The 22859-nt window shown below is 43.1% G+C and overlaps 1 protein-coding gene across 1 annotated transcript in view; it reads left to right on the top strand.

Annotated features, from left to right (window-relative positions):
• FIG4 (FIG4 phosphoinositide 5-phosphatase) overlaps positions 1-18366 on the top strand; it is a 683868-nt gene extending 665502 nt beyond the window's left edge. The window contains exon 24 of the mRNA XM_069726226.1: positions 17641-18366. Coding sequence (XP_069582327.1) covers positions 17641-17818 — 178 coding nt within the window. The 3' untranslated portion in view covers positions 17819-18366. The remainder of the gene's footprint in view (positions 1-17640) is intronic.
• Positions 18367-22859: the final 4493 nt, after the last annotated feature.

Here is a 22859-nt window from a genome sequence, read left to right as displayed (position 1 = left end):
AAGTACCACTCATGACCACAGGAGGGAGCTTGACCACAGAATTCACAACACAGCCCTCCACAAGTCGGGCCAATATGGCAGAGTGGTCCGACGGAAGCCTCAGTGCAAGACATGAAAGCCCATGTAAAGTTTGCTAAAAAAACACATGAAGGACTCCCAGACTATGAGAAATAAGATTATCTGGTATGATGAGACGAAGATAGACCTTTTTGGTGATAATTCTAAGCAGTATGTGCGGAGAATACCAGGCACTGCTCATCACCTGCACAATACAATCTAAACAGTGAAACATGGAGTTGGCAGCATCATGCTGTAGGGGTGTTTTTCAGTTGCAGGGACAGGATGACTGGTTGCCATTGAAGGAAACATAAATGCGGCCAAGTACAGAGATATCCTGGATGAAAACCTCTTCCAGAGTGCTCTGGACCTCAGACTTGGCCGAAGGTTCACCTTCCAACAAGACAATGACCCTAAGCACACGGCTAAAATAACAAAGGAGTGGCTTCAGAACAACTCTGTGGCCATTCTTGACTGGCCCAGCAAGAGCCCTGGCTTAAACCCAATTGAGCATCTCTGTAGAGACCTGAAAATGGCTGTCCACCAACGTTCACCATCCAATCTGAAGGAACTGGAGAGGATCTGCAAGGAAGAATGACGGATCATCCCCAAATCCAGGTGTGAAAACTTGTTGCATCATTCCCAAGAAGACTCCGCTGTACTAGCTCAAAAGGGTACTTCTAGCAAAGGGTCTGAATACTTATGACTATGTGATATTTCAGTTTTTATTTTTTCATAAATTTGAAAAAAATTCTATATTTCTCTTTTTTTAGTCAAGATGGGGTGCAAAGTGTACATTAATGAGAAAAAGATGAACTTTTTTGAATTTAACAAATGGCTGGAATGAAAAAAATTGAAAAATTTAAAGGGGTTTGAATACTTTCCGTACCCTCTGTATAACGGATTAAGGTCATCAGTTGGCAATTGTATCACTCTTATACATTTTTGTAATATAATAACATAAGGCTTACCATAGCTAGCACATTGGAGGTTAGTTATTGGTCCCTATACGGACATTTAGTGTTTTTTGCATGGCCATTTTGTGGCTTTTTTTAATAGTTTTTAACATTATGTTGTTCTGTCTTGTGTTTTTCATTAATACATTTATTCATTATTTTTTTGTGCGTATCATGTGTGGGTGATCTTGATCATTGTGTACATACTGCCTTTTCTTGTTTTCCGCATTTGAATGAAATGAAATGCTATGGCAGAAAACCAGGGGGACCCCACTGCTGACACATAGATATAAAAAATCTAGCCAGCAGTTTGCCAAAATGTATACGAGTAAGCCAAAATCCTTTGAGGAAAGCGTCTTGCAGACAGATGAGACGGAGATTTTTGGTAAAGCACATCATTCCACTGTTTACCAAAAACAGAATGAGGCCTACAAAAAAACAGTACCTACAGTCAAATATGATGGAGACTCAAATATGTTTTGGAGTTATTTTGATGTCTTTGGCACTGAGTGCTTTGAGTGTGTGCAAGGTATCATGAAATCTAAATATTATCAAAGGATTTTGGGTTACAATGTAGTACCCAGTGTCAAAACTGGGTTTGCGTTCCTAGGTCATGGGTCTTCCAGATGGACAATGACCGCAAACATACTTCAAGAAGCACTGAAATGGATGGAAACAAAGCACTGTAGAATTCTGAAGTGGCAAGCTATGTGTCCGGATCTAAATCCCCTTGAACACCAGTGTAAAGATATTAAAATTGCTAATGGGAAAAGGCATCTTTCACATATGAGGGACCTGAAGCAGTTTCCAACAGAAGACTGGTCCAGTTATTTATTCCAATGGGTGTGCAATCAAATACTGTAGTAATTTGAGGGTGCCAACAATTTTGTCTCTCCCATTCTTGGGGTTTTGTGAAAAATTTGCAATTTTTTCTTTTTTTGTATGTTATTCCAATACACACAAATGAAATAAACGTGTGTAACAAATCATGCATAAGTGCAATAATTTTCTGGGAGAAATGCATCATTTTCTGGAACAATTTCAAGGGTGCCAACACTTTCGCCCAAGACTGTGTAAACAGGAGACATACGGTAGCATGTAAAAGTTTGGGCACCCCTGGTCAAAATTACTGTTATTGTAAACAGTTAAGCAATAGGGATAACAAATGCATGGAGAGCCAACAAACAGGCCCTCCATGCATGTGTTGTGACTGTCACACAGCCGTGACACATACAGCTACGGAGCCGAACAGCTGATCAGCCGGGGCGATCCTGGTTATCGAAGCAGCTATTCGGGAAGCGCTATAGCTATGCGGATAAGCTTTTATACAAAGCTATGCAATCATCCCTGTTAAGGAAGTTTAAGAAGAAATTACATCTAAAAGGCTTAAAGTTAAAGATTTGAGACACAGTCTTAAATAACTTTTTGAGGCAAGAATTTCCTCTAAATAGCAATACAGTAACACCACAGCCCTGACTATAACATTGTTTAGGGAAAAGAGGATCCATTGTGGAAAGTATTTTTTAAAACAAATAAATGTTAATTCATTTTATTAAAATGAGTATATCAACCTACGGTATTTGGGCTGGACTTTTTTCTTCCTTGCACTCCTTTAGACTCCTTTTGCTTCAGCAGTGCAATGCAATGAGTATCTTCAAGGCTTTCTATTATAAGGCCATGCACTTTACAAGTTAAAGCTATTGATTTACCCATGTTTGGATCCTTGGAAAATGTTTCTAGTGCTGTGAGAGTCCTGAGTTGTCTTGCATGCACTGCTATTTTGATGTGTAGCTGCATGTTTTCAATAATGATCCGATCAACGGACTGTTACATTGTAACAGATTTTCATTGATCTTCAGATCAGGGGACTGTGCCATTGTAAAACCTTCAGCTTGCACCTTTTGAGGTAGTTTATTGTGAATTTTGACACTGAATTTTATGATGAGGACACAGGAAAGGTTTTCTTTTGATGACTCTTCCATGAAGGCCATATTTGTGCAGATGGCTCTGAACAGTAGAACAATGTACCATAACTTCAGAGTCTGCTAAATATTTCTGCAGGGTTTTTTACAATCAAGCGAGGGTTCTGATTTGCCTCTCTAGCAATCCTATGAGCAGCTCACGCTAAAATTTTGCTTTGTTTTCCAGTCTTTATTTTGACCTCCACTGTTCCTGTTAACTGCCATTTCTTAATTACATTTCAAACTAAGGAAAGGGCCACTTAAAAATGCTTTGCTATCTTTTTATAGCCTTCTCCTGCTTTGTGGGCCTCCACAATTTTCATTTCCAGAGTGCTACACAGCAGCTTAGAAGTTTTTTGGCACAAGGTTAGAGGAGGCTAAATTTTTACAAAGCTGGGAAATTTGCATCACCTGGCCTTTCCTAGAGGTGACAGTGAACAAGCCATAACCCTAAGAGGATAATTGAGCTCTATAACCCTTAGTCAACGTTATTTAAGCACACAAATCTCCAAGGGTGCCAAAACTTTTGCATCAGCCAATTTTGCTTTTTGTAATTTTTAAAATGAAAAAATTTAAATATAGGGTTTTTTTTTGCTTAAGATTCTAAGGAAATATGTCATCTTTAACCTTAAGCCTTTTGATAATTTTATCTTCAACTTCCTTAACTGTTCACAATAACAGTAATTTTAAACAAAGGGTGCCAAAACTTTTACATGCCACTGTACATGTTGAGCCTGAAGGGTTTTACCTTACAACTTAAGGACCTCATACACTTTAGATAAATCAGTCTAACCTGCCATTTTTAGAGAGAATGACCAACTATCTAATGTGCATGGGGACAGAGGGATCAAACTGGTTAAATTTCAATGGCTGATCCTTTTGTTCAGGAGGAAAATAAGCTGTCATCAGATATTCTGGCAGTGGCTCCCTCATAGAGGACACAAAAACAGGATAAATAGCTGTTGGGTGAGCAATCTTTCATCAAACAGCTCTCTAATGTGTATTTCGGAATTTAAATTGAACCCGTCGGCAGGATTTGGCTAAGTAAATTACAGGCATTGTCAGGTTAGCACTGTTACATTGGTTAAAATGATACCTGCTGTGAAGAAATCCGGCTTGTGGTTCTTGTGTAATCAGTGTTAGCGGTTTTCATCTAATGATGGCCCTGGGGCGGCCTCCTTGGTTTCTCTGGTTTAGAACAGAAAGATAAGACTCTGCCTACAGTCCCACCCCTGAGCACGAGCATATCATTAACTGAAAACGTCTAACACTAATTGCACAAGAACCACAAGACAAATTTTTTTCACAGGAGGCATCATTTTAATCAGTATAACGGCATCAACATGATAGTGTCTGTAGTTTACCTGGCAAAATCCTGCTCACAGGTTTGCTTTAAACTTATTGGATGTTTTAATAAGTTTCAAAGTCCTGAGACCTGTCTAGTTGATGATCTTGGGAGAAATTCCAAGGCAATATATTGTTAAAAATAAACCTGTGTTTTTGGAGCACATGTTCACTTAAATTATGATGCTGACTGAATTCAACGCTAGAAGTGTAACATTTGTAGGCATACAAAATTGAAAGGGGGTCTGTATATATGGGTCCACATTGTTGTTGAAGTTGTAGATTTGTACCAGTAGAGTGTCATTGAAGGGTTTTTCTCTTCAGAGACGTATCACTCACCAGCTTTCTGGCTGCTAGGTGAATTGTCACTCCTTCACAACAGATAGTTCCTGCCTGCTGACCATGAACGTGAGAATTACCCTTTAACGGAAATCTGTTACAATGAAAATGTTCAAACCGTATGTTATTGAGGTGAAGAAGCTGAACAGATTCCTATATATGTTTGTGGGAAAGGAATGATTGCCTTTAAGTTGTTAAGGACCAAAAAATGTAAACTGACCCACGATTTCTGTAATGAAACCTGGGAAGTTGCCAGAAAGTTGTTAGAACTCAATACCAGAGTCTGTCACCATACCCAGCTCATGCAGTTGGACTAAGATTCAAAACCTAATCTCTGTTTTTCAGGTGTTCTATTTGCCGATCATTGCTTAATTGATGTACACATCTCATCAAACCTGTGATGGTGCTTCATTTCCAGTTTGTAAATCATATTATGAAAATAATCCTGGTTAGGTTGATTATGGTCGTAGAGAACCAAGATATAGGGCAATGGCTTGTGTGGTAAGCAGTGGTTGAGCTGGCAGGGATTGAGACTAGATTTTCTCCAGTATTGGTGATTGGGTCTGCAAAAAAGGTTTAATGTGGACTGGGCATTGCCATTTCTGACCCCTGTGTTTTTGAAAAACACAGCATGCTTTAGGATTGTGTGTTCTTTAATTTACAGTATTTTTTTTGCGATGGTACGAGATTTGCTGTTGTGGCATTTTCCACCCATAGACTTCAATTCAAGACTAAGTAAAACTGCAACTGTCTGACCTATGTTGACATTTGGTGCCTTTTATATGGTCTTTTTAGGGTTTGTGTGTGTGTTTCAATACACTTGCGCTAAGGTAGGAACAGGAAATGGTTGAAATCACTTTAGGAGGAAATGATTGTGAAGAAAGCTATTGTCTAAGTTTGCTCTTCTATTTGGTAGATTATATTTTATCTGCAATCGCTAAAGCTCCATTTTTATTTTGTATATATAGTACAGCATGTATGTAAAAGTAAGGGAACAACAAAACAATATGCTCTTTTGTGTTAAGCACAATTTGAACAGGATTATGTAATTTCCTTTCACCAGTGTATGAAATTATACTTTTAGTCACTTAGCTTTGCTATTAGGCCACCTGATATTACGGTAAATGAAAGCTTCCTGCCATTACAACGGAAATTACATTTTAGAAAGAGCAGTACCATTAATACTATATATGAATATTAAAGAGGAGTTCCTTATTTTCAGCCAAATGGACTTGGATTGTGATTTCAGAGCTGTAGTGAATAAATGAGGGTTGCTGATTAAACTTTTGTACTGGTATTTATCAGAAACTCCATCCTATCTAAATGTTCAGATATTAATATACTAAAGTATACTAAAATATCAGAAAGCTGCCACATTTCCATACATATCATCTTCCTGTTCAGTTTATACTGGTTTATATCTTGTACATTTTAATAATTCAGCACCTGTATTTTGTTTTCACCTGCTTTTATTAATATTTTATGGAATGTTTTGTGAGAAAAGCAGTTGAGACGCATAACATTTTCTTTATTTAAAAAAAAAGTTTAACTTAACATAAACTTGACATAATCTCTGATAATAAAAATACTTTTTGCAACCCATTGGTACCATCTGCAATTTATCTAGGTTGAAAGGCGCTCGGGAATGTATGATGCGGGTTTAGAATCTGAGTTCACTTAATATATAGCAGGATACTGGCAGAATGTTTATTCTCATCTTCTATATTTATGGCATAACCACAGAATAAACCCTGAGACCAGTGTTTGTCATGCCGATCTTGATGAGTAAGCAGGGTGGCGTGCAAGGGTCTAATTTATTAACCCCTTCATGACCCAGCCTATTTTGACCTTAATGACCTGGCCATTTTTTTCAATTCTGACCAGTGTCCCTTTATGAGGTAATAACTCAGGAACGCTTCAACAGATCGTAGCGATTCTGAGATTGTTTTTTCGGGCTTCGTGTTAGTGGTAAATTTAGGTCAATAATTTTTGCGTTTATTTGTGAAAAAAACAGAAATTTTGCAATTTTCAAATTTTTAATTTTTATTCTGTTAAACTAGAGAGTTATGTGACACAAAATAGTTAATAAATAACATTTCCCACATGTCTACTTTACATCAGCACAATTTTGGAAACAAAATTTTATTTTTCTAAGAAGTTATAAGGCTTAAAATTTGACCAGCAAAATTTACAAAATCAGTTTGAGGGGTCTATATCGCTGAAAATACCCAAAAATGATACCATTCTAAAAAACTGCACCTCTCAAGGTGCCCAAAACCACATTCAAGAAGTTTATTAACCCTTCAGGTGTTTCACAGCAGCAGAAGCAACATGGAAGGAAAAAATGAACATTTAACTTTTCAGTCACAAAAATGATCTATTAGCAACAATTTTTTTATTTTACCAAGGGTAAAAGGAGAAACTGGACCCCGAAACTTGTTGTCCAATTTGTCCTGAGTACGTTGATACCCCATATGTGGGGGGAACCACTGTTTGGGCGCACGACAGGGCTCGGAAGGGAAGGAGCGCCATTTGACTTTTTGAATGAAAAGTTGGCTCCAATCTTTAGCGGACACCATGTCGCGTTTGGAGAGCACCTGTGTGCCTAAAGATTGGAACTCCCCCACGAGTGACCCCATTTTGGAAACTAGACCCCCCAAGGAACTTATCTAGATGCATAGTGAGCACTTTAAACCCCCAGGTGCTTTACAAATTGATCCATAAAAATGAAAAAGTACTTTTTTTCACACAAATTTTCTTTTAGCCTCAATTTTTTCATTTTCACATGGGTAACAGGATAAAATGGATCATAAAATTTGTTGGGCAATGTCTCCTGAGTACACTGATACCTCATATGTGGGGGTAAACCACTGTTTGGGTGCACGGCTGGGCTCGGAAGGGAAGGAGCGCCATTTGACTTTTTGAATGGAAAATTAGCTCCAATCAATAGTGGACACCTGTTGTGAATTCTGTGGCCAAGCTCCCTCCTGTGGTCGTGAGTGGTACTTCGGCTGGTTCTGTCTATGAGCTTCCTTTGGTGGATGAGAGTGGTACTGCGGCTTCTGAGTTTCCTTCCTCAGGTGATGAGGTTAAGTCGTTAGGTGCTGCTCTATTTAACTCCACCTAGTGCTTTGATCCTGGCCTCCAGTCAATGTTCTAGTGTTGGTCTTGCTTTCTCCTGGATCGTTCCTGTGGCCTGTCTATCCTGCATAAGCTAAGTTTTGCTTGTGTTATTTTTGTTTGCTATTTTTTCTGTCCAGCTTGCTATATTGGTTTTTCTTGCTTGCTGGAAGCTCTGGGACGCAGAGGGAGCACCTCCGTACCGTTAGTCGGTGCGGAGGGTCTTTTTGCCCCCTCTGCGTGGTTGTTTGTAGGGTTTTGTGTTGACCGCAAAGCTATCTTTCCTATCTTCGGTCTGTTCAGTAAGTTGGGCCTCACTTTGCTAAATCTATTTCATCTCTGCGTTTGTATTTTCATCTCAACTCACAGTCATTATATGTGGGGGGCTGCCTTTTCCTTTGGGGTATTTCTCTGAGGCAAGGTAGGCTTATTTTTCTTTTTTAGGGCTAGCTAGTTTCTCAGGCTGTGCTCGAGGCGCATAGGACTGGTCAGGAGCGCTCCACGGCTACCTCTAGTGTGGTTGGATAGGATTAGGGATTGCGGTCAGCAGAGTTCCCACGTCTCAGAGCTCGTCCTATGTTTTTGGTAATTGTCAGGTCACTTTTTGTGCTCTGAACTTCAAGGTCCATTGTGGTTCTGAATTACCTGTTCATAACAGTACTGGAGGCCCAAAGTACTAATGCTTCTCAATAGAGGGAAAAGAGAAGTTCTGAGACCATTTTTTTTTCTTTGCACTGTGTTCTGTCTTTCTTTTCCCCTTTACATCAAGGTGGTTCAGAACACAGGTGTGGACATGGACATTCAGGGTCTGTTCTCTTTGATGGATAATCTCGCTATAAATGTACAGAATATTCAAGATTTAGTGGTTCAGAATCCTATGTTAGAACCTAAAATTCCTATTCCTGAGTTATTTTCTGGAGATAGAGTTAAGTTTTTGAATTTTAAAAATAATTGTAAACTATTTCTGGCTTTGAAACCCCGCTCCTCTGGTGACCCAGTTCAACAAGTTAAGATCATTATTTCTTTATTACGTCGCGACCCTTAAGACTGGGCATTTTCCCTTGCGCCAGGAGATCCTGCATTATGTAATATTGATGCGTTTTTTCTGGCGCTCGGATTGCTGTACGATGAACCTAATTCAGTGGATCAGGCAGAGAAAAATTTGCTGGCTCTGTGTCAGGGTCAGGATGAGATAGAGATTTATTGTCAGAAGTTTAGAAAGTGGTCCGTGCTCACTCAATGGAATGAATGTGCGCTGGCAGCTATTTTCAGAAAGGGTCTCTCTGAAGCCCTTAAGGATGTCATGGTGGGATTTCCTATGCCTGCTGGTCTGAATGAGTCTATGTCTTTGGCCATTCAGATCGGTCGACGCTTGCGTGAGCGTAAATCTGTGCACCATTTGGCGGTATTATCTGAGCATAAACCTGAGCCTATGCAGTGCGATAGGACTTTGACCAGAGCTGAAAGGCAAGAACACAGACGTCAGAATGGGCTGTGTTTCTACTTTGGTGATTCCACTCATGCTATCTCCGATTGTCCTAAGCGCACTAAGCGGTTCGCTAGGTCTGCCACCATTGGTACGGTACAGTCGAAATTTCTGTTGTCCGTTACTTTGATCTGCTCTTTGTCTTCCTATTCTGTCATGGCATTTGTGGATTCAGGCGCTGCCCTGAATTTGATGGACTTGGAGTATGCTAGGCGCTGTGGGTTTGTCTTGGAGCCCTTGCAGTGTCCTATTCCATTGAGAGGAATTGATGCTACGCCTTTGGCCAAGAATAAGCCTCAGTATTGGACCCAGCTGACCATGTGCATGGCTCCTGCGCACCAGGAGGATATTCGCTTTCTGGTGTTGCATAATCTGCATGATATGGTCGTGTTGGGGTTGCCATGGCTACAAGTCCATAACCCAGTATTAGATTGGAAATCAATGTCTGTGTCCAGCTGGGGTTGTCAGTGGGTACATGGTGATGTTCCATTTCTGTCTATCTCATCATCCACCCCTTCTGAGGTCCCAGAGTTCTTGTCTGATTACCGGGATGTATTCGATGAGCCCAAGTCCAATGCCCTACCTCCGCATAGGGATTGTGATTGTGCTATCGATTTGATTCCTGGTAGTAAGTTTCCTAAGGGTCGACTGTTTAATTTATCTGTACCTGAGCACGCCGCTATGCGGAGTTACGTGAAGGAGTCTTTGGAGAAGGGTCATATTCGCCCGTCATCGTCGCCATTGGGAGCAGGGTTCTTTTTTTGTGGCCAAGAAGGATGGTTCGCTGAGACCTTGTATTGATTACCGCCTTCTAAATAAAATTACGGTCAAATTTCAGTACCCCTTGCCGCTGCTGTCTGATTTGTTTGCTCGGATTAAGGGGGCTAGTTGGTTCACCAAGATAGATCTTCGTGGTGCATATAATCTTGTGCGTATTAAACGGGGCGATGAATGGAAAACAGCATTTAATACGCCCGAAGGCCATTTTGAGTACCTGGTTATGCCATTCGGGCTTTCTAATGCTCCATCAGTGTTTCAGTCCTTTATGCATGACATCTTCCGAGAGTACCTGGATAAATTCCTGATTGTATACTTGGATGATATTTTGGTCTTCTCGGATGATTGGGAGTCTCATGTGAAGCAGGTCAGAATGGTGTTCCAGGTCCTGCGTGCTAATTCTTTGTTTGTGAAGGGGTCAAAGTGTCTCTTTGGTGTTCAGAAGGTTTCATTTTTGGGGTTCATTTTTTCTCCTTCTACTATCGAGATGGACCCTTTTAAAGTTCAGGCCATTTATGATTGGACTCAGCCAACATCTCTGAAGAGTCTGCAGAAGTTCCTGAGCTTTGCTAATTTTTATCGTCGCTTCATCAATAATTTTTCTAGTATTGCTAAACCGTTGACTGATTTAACCAAGAAGGGTGCTGATGTGGTCAATTGGTCTTCTGCTGCTGTGGAAGCTTTTCAGGAGTTGAAGCGTCGTTTTTCTTCTGCCCCTGTGTTGTGCCAACCAGATGTTTCGCTTCCGTTCCAGGTCGAGGTTGATGCTTCTGAAATTGGAGCAGGGGCTGTTTTGTCGCAGAGAAGTTCTGATTGCTCGGTGATGAAACCATGCGCCTTCTTTTCCAGGAAATTTTCGCCTGCTGAGCGAAATTATGATGTTGGCAATCGAAAGTTGCTAGCCATGAAGTGGGCATTCGAGGAGTGGCGTCATTGGCTTGAAGGAGCTAAGCATCGCGTGGTGGTCTTGACTGATCACAAGAACTTGACTTATCTCGAGTCTGCCAAATGGTTGAATCCTAGACAGGCTCGTTGGTCGCTGTTTTTCTCCCGTTTTGACTTTGTGGTTTCGTACCTTCCGGGCTCTAAAAATGTGAAGGTGGATGCCCTGTCTAGGAGTTTTGTGCCCGATTCTCCGGGTTTGCCTGAGCCGGCGGGTATTCTCAAAGAGGGGGTAATTTTGTCTGCCATCTCCCCTGATTTGCGGCGGGTGCTGCAAAAATTTCAGGCTAATAGACCTGACCGTTGCCCAGCGGAGAAACTGTTTGTCCCTGATAGGTGGACGAATAAAGTTATCTCTGAGGTTCATTGTTCGGTGTTGGCTGGTCATCCTGGAATCTTTGGTACCAGAGATTTGGTGGCTAGATCCTTTTGGTGGCCATCTCTGTCGCGGGATGTGTGTTCTTTTGTGCAGTCCTGTGGGATTTGTGCTCGGGCTAAGCCCTGCTATTCTCGTGCCAGTGGGTTGCTTTTGCCCTTGCCGGTCCCGAAGAGGCCTTGGACACATATCTCTATGGATTTTATTTCAGATCTCCCCGTCTCTCAAAGAATGTCGGTCATTTGGGTGGTTTGTGATCGCTTCTCTAAGATGGTCCATTTGGTGCCCTTGTCTAAATTGCCTTCCTCCTCTGATTTGGTGCCATTGTTTTTCCAGCATGTGGTTCGTTTACATGGCATTCCAGAGAACATCGTTTCTGACAGAGGTTCCCAGTTTGTTTCGAGGTTTTGGCGAGCCTTTTGTGCTAGGATGGGCATTGATTTGTCTTTTTCCTCGGCTTTCCATCCTCAGACAAATGGCCAGACTGAACGAACCATTCAGACCTTGGAAACATATCTGAGATGTTTTGTTTCTGCTGATCAGGATGATTGGGTGTCCTTTTTGCCTTTGGCTGAGTTCGCCCTTAATAATCGGGCCAGCTCGGCTACTTTGGTTTCGCCGTTTTTCTGCAATTCTGGGTTCCACCCTTGTTTCTCTTCAGGGCAGGTTGAGTCTTCGGACTGTCCTGGTGTGGATACTGTGGTGGATAGGTTGCAGCAGATTTAGACTCATGTAGTGGACAATTTGACTTTATCCCAGGAGAAGGCTCAACGTTTCGCTAACCGCAGGCACTGTGTGGGTCCCCGACTTCGTGTTGGGGATTTGGTTTGGTGGTCATCTCGTTATATTCCTATGAAGGTTACCTCTCCTAAGTTTAAGCCTCGTTTCATTGGTCCGTATAGGATTTCTGAGGTTCTTAATCCAGTGTCTTTTCGTTTGACTCTTCCAGCTTCTTTTTCCATCCATAACGTGTTCCATAGGTCATTGTTGCGGAGATACGTGGCACCTGTGGTTCCATCTGTTGATCCTCCTGCTCCGGTTTTGGTTGAAGGGGAGTTGGAGTATATAGTGGAGAAGATTTTGGATTCTCGTGTTTCGAGACGGAAACTCCAGTATCTGGTTAAGTGGAAAGGTTATGGTCAGGAAGATAATTCCTGGGTCTTTGCCTCTGATGTCCATGCGGCCGATCTTGTTCGTGCCTTTCATGTGGCTCATCCTGGTCGGCCTGGGGGCTCTGGTGAGGGTTCGGTGACCCCTCCTCAAGGGGGGGTACTGTTGTGAATTCTGTGGCCAAGCTCCCTCCTGTGGTCGTGAGTGGTACTTCGGCTGGTTCTGTCTATGAGCTTCCTTTGGTGGATGAGAGTGGTACTGCGGCTTCTGAGTTTCCTTCCTCAGGTGATGAGGTTAAGTCGTTAGGTGCTGCTCTATTTAACTCCACCTAGTGCTTTGATCCTGGCCTCCAGTCAATGTTCTAGTGTTGGTCTTGCTTTCTCCTGGATCGTTCCTGTGGCCTGTCTATCCTGCATAAGCTAAGTTTTGCTTGTGTTATTTTTGTTTGCTATTTTTTCTGTCCAGCTTGCTATATTGGTTTTTCTTGCTTGCTGGAAGCTCTGGGACGCAGAGGGAGCACCTCCGTACCGTTAGTCGGTGCGGAGGGTCTTTTTGCCCTCTCTGCGTGGTTGTTTGTAGGGTTTTGTGTTGACCGCAAAGCTATCTTTCCTATCTTCGGTCTGTTCAGTAAGTTGGGCCTCACTTTGCTAAATCTATTTCATCTCTGCGTTTGTATTTTCATCTCAACTCACAGTCATTATATGTGGGGCGCTGCCTTTTCCTTTGGGGTATTTCTCTGAGGCAAGGTAGGCTTATTTTTCTTTTTTAGGGCTAGCTAGTTTCTCAGGCTGTGCTCGAGGCGCATAGGACTGGTCAGGAGCGCTCCACGGCTACCTCTAGTGTGGTTGGATAGGATTAGGGATTGCGGTCAGCAGAGTTCCCACGTCTCAGAGCTCGTCCTATGTTTTTGGTAATTGTCAGGTCACTTTGTGTGCTCTGAACTTCAAGGTCCATTGTGGTTCTGAATTACCTGTTCATAACAGACACCATGTCGGGTTTGGAGAGCCGCTGTGTGCCTAAACATTGGAGCTCCCCCACAAGTGACCCCAAGGAACTTATCTAGATGTGAGGTGAGCACTTTGAACCCCCAAGTGCTTCACAGAAGTTTATAATGCAAAGCCGTGAAAAAAAAAAATCATCTTTCTTTCCTCAAAAATTATTTTTTAGCCCGCAATTTTTTATTTTCACAAGGGTAACAGGAGAAATTCGACCCCAAAAGTTGTTGTCCAGTTTGTCCCGAGTACGCTGATACCCCATATGTGGAGGTAAACGACTATTTGGGCACACGTCAGGGCTTGGAAGGGAAGCAATGACGTTTTGAAATGCCGACTTTGATGGAATGGTCTGCGGGCATCACATTGTGTTTGCAGAGCCAATGATGTGCCTAAACAGTAGAAACCCCCCACAAGTGACCCCATTTTGGAAACTAGACCCCTAAAGGAACTTATGTATATGTGTGGTGAGCACTTTGAACCCCCAAATGTTTCACAGAAGTTTATAACGCAGTCGTGAAAATAAAAATTCATTTTTCTTTCCTCAAAAATGATTTTTTTCACAAGGATGAGAAGAGAAATTTGAACCCAAAAGTTGTTGTCCAGTTTGTCCTGAATATGCTGGTACCCCATATGTGGGGATAAACCACTGTTTGGGCACACGTCGGGGTTCGGAAGGGAGGGAGCACCATTTGACTTTTTGAACGCAAAATTTGCTGGAATCAATAGTGGCGCCATGTCTCGTTTAGAGACCCCCTGATGTGCCTAAACAGTGGAAACCCCTCAATTCTATTTCCAACACTAACCCCAACACATCCCTAACCCTAATCCCAACTCTAACCATGACCCTAATCACAACCCTAACCCCAACACACCCCTAATCCTAATCACAACCCTAACTACAACCCTAACCCCAACACACCCCTAATCCCAACCATAACCTTAACCACAAGCCTACCCCTAACCCCAACACACGCCTAACCCTTATTCCAACCCTAAGTCTAATTCTAACTCTAAGGCTATGTGCCCACGTTGCGGATCTGTGTGCGGATTTTTCCGCACCGTTTTTGAAAAATCTGCAGGTAAAACACAATGTGTTTTACCTGCGGATTTACAGCGGATTTCCAGTGTTTTTTGTACAAATTTCAACAGCGGATTCCTATACAGGAACAGGTGTAAAACGCTGCGGAATCTGCACAAAGAATTGACATGCTTCCGAGCGGTATTTTCCGCACCATGGGCACAGCGGATTTGGTTTTCCACAGATTTACATGGTACTGTAAACGTGATGGGAAAACTGCTACAAATCCGCAGCGGCCAAATCCGCACCGTGTGCACATAGCCTAATTCTAACCTTAATTCTAACTGTAACCCTAATTGCAACCCTAACCCTAATTGTAACCTTAACCCTAATTCTAAACCTAACCCTAATTGCAACCCTAATTCTAACCCTAACCCTAGTGGAAAGATAAAAATAAATATATTTTATTATGTTCCCTACCTATGGGGATGATAAAGGGGGGTTTATTTACTATTTTTTTTATTTTGATCACTGTGATAGATCATATCACAGTGATCAAAATGAATGAACGAATCTGCCGGCCGGCAGATTTAGCGGGCGCACTGCAAATGTCCCTGCCATTTTGGAAGATGGCGGCGCCCATACTAGAAGCCGGAAGGACACCGGGGGGGTGGAATCGGACAGCGGGGGGGACCAGACAGGACGGAGGGGAGACGATTGCAGTGGAGGACATAAGGGAGGATAGGGAACACTGGTGGCTGCAGATCGCCACCATCAGTTGATGCGGGGGCAGATCAGAGTCTCCAGCCGTGGCCGATGATATTGCAGCATGGCTGGATTGTAATATATCACCAATTTTCATTGGTGAAATATTACGATTGCTCTGATTGTCTGTTTCACTTTCAGCAGCCAATCAGAGCGATCGTTGCCACGGGAGGGCGAAGCCACCCCCCCTGGGCTCAAATACCACTCCCCCCTGTCCCTGCAGGTCGGGTGAAATTTCAGTAAACCCTTTCACCCGATCTGCAGGAACACGATCCTGCCATGACGCCACATAGGTGTCACAGGTCGGATTGGCACCGACTTTCATGACATCTACATGGCGTCACAGGTCAGGAAGGGATTAAAGTGACATTGTCACAAGGTTTTTGGTACCTGAGAGCAGCATAATGTAGGAAGAGAGACACCAATTCCACTGCTGTATCACTTAGTTTACTGGGTGCAGCAGTTGTGACACAACCAGATTTTTAAGATATAGCATGTAGCAGAGCTCTGAAAGCTACTCATGCCCACACCATAGTTTTCTGTGTCCATTGTCTATTTACAGTAAGCTGCTCATCAGAGGAGGGGGCATGGTTGGACCACTTGGCAAAAGGGATCTAGTTTGGGCAGTGATAATCTCCTGGTGACAAAACATTCAGTTTACGGAAATAACAGCACACAGCCTAATAAGTGACACATCTGTATCTCAGCCCCAACATCATGCTGTCCTCAGATTACATAGAAAAACACCTGCTGATAGATTAACTTTGAGAGGCGCATGATTTTAAGCAAATCAGGCAAGGTGTGAATCGGTGTGTGCCTCCTTGTCCTCTTTGCCACAAATCTTTCTCTCTGTCAGTGGATAGAGTAAGGTTTGTGGCCACTCATCATGAACTTTACAAGCGGGATCAGCCCGCTCCAGCTCTGTTCACTTTGTCAGAGCTGTTTGAAAATGTAATGAAAATGCCAAGTTACAACATTTTTGAGAGTTGTACAAAAAATGCTGCCATCTACGGCAGTTTCCTGGTGTAAAAGCCTTTATGCATGTTTGGTTGCAATCGATCTTGTGAACATGCTTCATTATGGATATACCGCAAAAGTACAAGACGGTAACAGCCCTTTAAGGCTTGTTTCACATTTGCGGTTGTGTCCGCAGTGTTTGTGCCGCAGTTTTCCGCATGCGTATTCCTATGTTTAAAATTAGGGACGCAGGTCTCTGCGATTGGTTGCGTTTTGCAGCGTTTGACGACGCATGCGTCGTTTCGTCGTCTGCGGTTTGGCGCAGTAAACGCTACATGTAGTAATTTTAGAGGCGTCAATTTGCCACCTAGAAACGTATGCGGTTGTTGGCGCAAGGAATGCGGCAAAAAAACGCGTTACTGTCTATGGGAACGCATGCGTACACATGTCTTTGCGTACGCATGAGTTTGATGCGCCTACGTACTTCGGACTGCGCATGTCCAGGAACTGATTTAGACATACCCATTAAAGACACGCCCTCCTGGAAATATTAAAGGCATGTGCATAAAAAGCGCAAGCACATGTAAAAACACATGCAAACGCTGCGTTTTTTTACCATCATGTGTAAGCTGATGCAGATAAAAAACGCTGCGTTTTCAGACGTTTGCATGCGTTTTTGTATGCGGTTGCGGACCATAAGCTGCGGACTTAACCGCAAATGTGAAACTAGCCTAAGTTAGGCAGAAGTGCAGATTACTGATGCACTTGTAGTTCAAGCAAATGACACAATTATATTTATCTTTAGACAGTTTAAGAAGTGAATGCTTCCTTTTGGGTTTCTTGGCCATCATTCAGTTTACCTGCCTAAAATATTAACACTGTCTATGCCAGAAATGTCAATTATAAGTCATATAAAATGTGGTATAATTTTAAAGTAAAAGAAATGAGTCGGCACTCCTACTTAAAGCAGATTTGAAGTATATAGGAGTTGGGTATACATGCTTCTTCCACTGACTGAGTCAGCTTTGTCACAGAATAATCTGTGCCGCTCACCTCATGGCTAAAACTGTCCTTTATCACGGTAATTACCGGACAGAAGCTACAGAGGGAAAAGGCGAAGACCGTTTCACACTATCAAGCGCTTCTTCCCGGACGGTGTGAGCATTCTTTGCTATATGTATCATTTGTTGCTACTTGGCTTCTATGAAAATCTCTCCACAGCATTCAGCAGGAATGTCATTAATTATCACTGCAGTGACTGTCAAAATGTAGACATGCGGAACACAGACAACTATCATATTTCATTACATGTTTAATTATCCATGCTGGTCGTAGAGTTGGAGTAACCTATCATATAAAGCATTGTAGAAAGAAGTATCTAGAAATGTTCGTGTACTTTCTCATCCTGAACCTGTGTACTCCATTGTGTTTTTGCAGGAGCTGCATCTCTTCATTCTCCCAGGATAACATATATGAAGTGACGCCACCCAAGGTCGACAGGAAGTCAGTGGATATCTTTCATGCTCATATCCAAGCAGGACGAGGCATCATGCAGCCTCTCGGGAAAGATGACATGTTCACATATAGAGAATACATAAGGAATCGCTATATGTAAATCTGATCTGTCATATGTATATACATACACACCAGTATTCAAATTACCACCCTTAGGGGCAAGGAGAGGCCAGGGGATGAATGCCCTAATGATTACAGTATATTAATCTGCTAAATCTGATCAGAAGTGAATATTTGGTATTTATGAAGAAATAAATGCATATTGTTCTGTTGAATATGTAGAGAAATTGTCTATTTTGTCATTGATTGCATCTTCTTGAATATGTAACATATACAGTACTTGCACATAGTGATATACAGTACATCATCAACATGGATGCTTGGCTCATATTTAACTTTATGCCTCATTTTGCCATTGTGTCATTCTACACAACCATGCCAGTCATAGTGCTAATATTATGCGACCATCCATATTGTTCTGCCATAATATTATGCTACCATCCATTCTGTGACATCTGTTTTGCTAAGTATTTGCATTTTCCATGATTTCAAGTCTAAAGCATCTACTCATTGAATTTTGGATTATGCTGTGTCCCTGTTATTCCACCTGGAGATGTATGTATAAATTAAAATCTCAGTGGTACCATTCCTTTTTGTTATTTGCCTGTTTTCTTACAGTAATTATTAGAGTGTCAGATTGTATAGGGACAAGTGCAATACGTTATCAGTTCATTCATACATTTCCAGGAGGATCAGCAAAGGGACAGCATAGTGAAGAGTTCTAAAAATATGTCTTTATTATTTTTAAATTGGAAATATAAGTATTTTCTTAATCAAATACGTCAGGAGAGCACTGTCATGATATGTACTTTTGCCCTGTCCTGTATTTGAATAATATGCCATTTGATTTATGTAACTGTTCTCTGGTTTCTATTAGCTGTAATTTATGTATTTTCTTGGCTGGGAGTTCACCTGTAACAATGTCTCCTTCCCCCAATACTTGCAGCCCTAAGCTCTAATGTAATTAAGCTTTGTCAACATCACTAGTGGAGGAATAGCCATTCTTCCTCACAGCAGGTGGCTAGTCAAATGTACATATTACATAGACTGCCTGGAGCCCACCAGTCTAGAATCTTCTGGTGAACCCAACCATTGAATAGAAGGTGTAACCCCTACCCCCTTCATGGGCGGATCCCAGGAGCTCAGACAATCCATTCTTATTTTGAGATCAGATGTGAGTTGATCCTTGAAGGAGAAGGAGTGGGGATTCTTAGCTGAGGCAAGACCCCATGTCCATCTGTGACTGTGGAAGCGAACGGGGCGAGACTTGAGCTGAGGACATATCTCGTCGTTTGTGAGATTGTTTTGGGATCCCTTGGACTAATTGTGGACTATTGCTTTGTTAGCTGGCAAAGGATTATCGGGAGGTGCCCCCGAACCTGTTCCATTGGACTAATTGTGGACTCTGTAGATCTACCTGCATGTGTTGTTCCAGCGTTCTTGATAATAAATCTGTTGAATCATCCCTCGGCCTGTTGTCCCTTCTTGCTCTGCCGTACACCCCGTCACAAACTGGTGGCAAGCAGTGGGATCAGAGCAGAAGGAATGGAGGACAATGGCCCAACATCGGGAACCAACACCGCAGAGTACAAGAACTGGACTTTGGGGAGCCTACAATCAAAGGCCCGTGAAGTAGGAGTCCGTTTTAAGGGACTCTCCAAGGAGCAGCTTATTGAGGCTTTGGAAGGAGTTTGCCTGCAAGATGACGCTGAGGAAGGACCCTCACAGCAAATGGAGGAAAGACTGCATCCGGAGGTAAATACCCAAAAAAGTCAGTGGGTTGTGTGGTACGAGGAGGAGTTGGCATTGCTGGGAGAAGAGGCCACCATAGACTATAAGAAAGAGGCCATTCACCGAGCTCAGGAGAGGGAGAGGGAGGCCATTCACAGAGCCGAGGAGAGGGATGCCATTCACAGAGCCGAGGAGAGGGAGGCCATTCACAGAGCCGAGGACAGAGCTCAGGAGATGGCATTGCTGGAGAGGCAGATCGCTTTGGAAGCAGCTAGAAGCTCCAGACAGACTCTAACCCCAGCACCCACCATGAGGGAACTCCCCAGAGTGTCCCGCAAAGACTTCAAGCCGTTTAATGAGGCTGCAGGCGACATTGAGGGCTTCTTCCAGGACTTTGAGCATCAGTGTCGATTAATGGAAGTCCCGGAAAGGGACCGAGTCCGACATCTGGTGGGGCTCTTAGAGGGTGGAGCTGCCGCAGCCTATAGAGCTATGGACCCTCAGGGGAACTGTGAGTATGCGGAGATTAAACGGACTATTCTAGAACATTATGCTGTTACCCCAGACATTTACAGGACTCAGTTCCGTACTTTAGCCTGTGATGAGGAAGTGTCTTTCAAGATGTATGCCCACAGACTCAAACAAATATGTCATCGCTGGCTGGAGGCAGATGAGGCCTTAACCTGGGAGACCTTCCTCCAGGTTATCCTAAAAGATCAGTTTTACTTCAAGTGCCCTGCTGAGATCCAGGAATGGGTGCGTGAGAGGAGACCAGCCACTGTGGAGGAAGCTGCAGCTCTAGCTGATGAGGCTCTCACCATCAAGCCTCAGTGGAGAGTTCTGTTGGAGGATGGAGAGAGGCCTACCAGCTCCACAACACCGGTTGTCCCCTGTTCTTCTGTCCCCATTGTTCCCCGTTCCTCTAAGCCACCACCTCATGCTGATACCCGTGTAAATGTGCCTCCAGTTGCTTCTACTGCGTTTTCTGGAATACGACGAGGAGAGGAAATAGCAGAGCGCAGGTGTTATGGTTGTGGGCATCTGGGGCATCTGCAGGCCTCATGCCCAGCCAGCTCATGGAGAAGTCGTCCTCAAACCCCTACAGCACCTTCAGGTGGAAGCCGGCCTCCAGGTTCCCTTACCCCTCGCCCAAGAGGACGCCTTGGATGGAGTGAGACCCAGCAGAGATGCTATCGATGTGGACAGCCGGGGCATCTGCAAGCCTCCTGCCCAGCTGTTCAAATGAGGATTGATCCTGTACCCAGTCGTATTATTAATTATGTACACCCAAGTGCCATGGAGGATGACGTGTCACCACTACGTGAGGACTGGCCTAGTGCCTCACCCACCCATGTTGCACCACTAGGAGTTTATGGTGTGCGACCCGCAGCTATGAAGACTTCTGCTCATCGAGGTAAGCACTTACAGGAGGTCGTGCTGGATGGACAGAGACTTATTGGATTTTGTGACTCAGGGGTTTTCCTCACACTGGCTGATCCCCGAGTGGTTCGGCCTGAGGCAATCCATCGAGGACCTGGGATTGTCATTGAACTGGCTGGTGGACAATGGAGGACTATTCCCACAGCCACTGTGGATCTGAACTTTGGTTTTGGGGTCAGGCGATGTGTGGTTGGGGTGATGGGTGGTGTGCCTGCAGATGTTCTCCTGGGCAATGATGTGGGAGAGCTAAGATGCCAATTTGTGGCTGCATGAAGCCACATGTAAGTTACGCTCTGCCTGTGTGTACTTAACCAGCGACCTGTAGAGGTCCCTGGTACGTACACAAATTGGGAGGGGAAGGGATTGTCATGATATGTACTTTTGCCCTGTCCTGTATTTGAATAATATGCCATTTGATGTATGTAACTGTTCTCTGGTTTCTATTAGCTGTAATTTATGTATTTTCTTGGCTGGGAGTTCACCTGTAACAATGTCTCCTTCCCCCAATACTTGCAGCCCTAAGCTCTAATGTAATTAAGCTTTGTCAACATCACTAGTGGAGGAATAGCCATTTTTCCTCACAGCAGGTGGCTAGTCAAATGTACATATTACATAGACTGCCTGGAGCCCACCAGTCTAGAATCTTCTGGTGGACCCAACCATTGAATAGAAGGTGTAACCCCTACCCCCTTCATGGGCGGATCCCAGGAGCTCAGACAATCCATTCTTATTTTGAGATCAGATGTGAGTTGATCCTTGAAGGAGAAGGAGTGGGGATTCTTAGCTGAGGCAAGACCCCATGTCCATCTGTGACTGCGGAAGCGAACGGGGCGAGACTTGAGCGGAGGACATATCTTGTCGTTTGTGAGATTGTTTTGGGATCCCTTGGACTAATTGTGGACTATTGCTTTGTTAGCTGGCACAAGGATTATCGGGAGGTGCCCCCGAACCTGTTCCATTGGACTAATTGTGGACTCTGTAGATCTACTTGCATGTGTTGTTCCAGCGTTCTTGATAATAAATCTGTTGAATCATCCCTCGGCCTGTTGTCCCTTCTTGCTCTGCCCCGTCACAAGCACACAGGTCCTCTTTTATGCTCATATATGGAAAATTCTTAATAATTTAATGATGTGTTAATTCTTAACTTCCATGATTACTTTTAGGACAGGTTTAGATTGTCCTATTTCACTGTCAAAATATGACCTGCAATCGCTAGACTGACCATAGGTCTTCTGACCTGAACTCAGAGGTATCATAGATATATAGTCGAGGCCGAAAGCATCTGGCCCATTTTTACGATTTTATGTGACCGTTATGTTCAATTTCCCTTTTTTTCATTTTTTTTTGTGTTGTCCCAATACACACAAAGGAAATAAACATTTGTATAACAGAACATGTAATTGAAATAATTTTGTGGGAGAAATACTTCATTTTTTTGAAACGACATCAAGGGTGCCAACACTTTCAGCCATGAATGTATATAAAGCCATGCTTTCTGGTCAAGAGCCCTGCGTTCGGCCTTGGCATTGCTAGCCACACATAAACGATTAACCCCTTCATGACCTTGGGATTTTTCGTTTTTCCGTGTTCATTTTTCACTCCCCTCCTTCTCAGAGCCATAACTTTTTTATTTTACCGTCAATTTGGCCATATGAGGGCTTATTTTTTGCGGGATGAGTTGTACTTTTGAACGACATCATTGGTTTTAGCATGTCGTGTACTAAAAAACAGGAAAAAAATTCCAAGTGGGGTGAAATTGCAAAAAAAGTGCAGTCCCACACTTGTCTTTTGTTTGGCTTTTTTGCTAGGTTCACTAAATGCTAAAACTGACCTGACATTTTGATTCTCCAGGTCAGTACGAGTTCATAGACACCAAACATGACTAGGTTATTTTTTACCTAAGTGGTGAA

The sequence above is a fragment of the Ranitomeya imitator genome, chromosome 5 (genome assembly GCF_032444005.1).
Source record: "Ranitomeya imitator isolate aRanImi1 chromosome 5, aRanImi1.pri, whole genome shotgun sequence".
NCBI lineage: Eukaryota > Metazoa > Chordata > Amphibia > Anura > Dendrobatidae > Ranitomeya > Ranitomeya imitator.
This window is presented reverse-complemented; position numbering and strand designations above follow the sequence as displayed.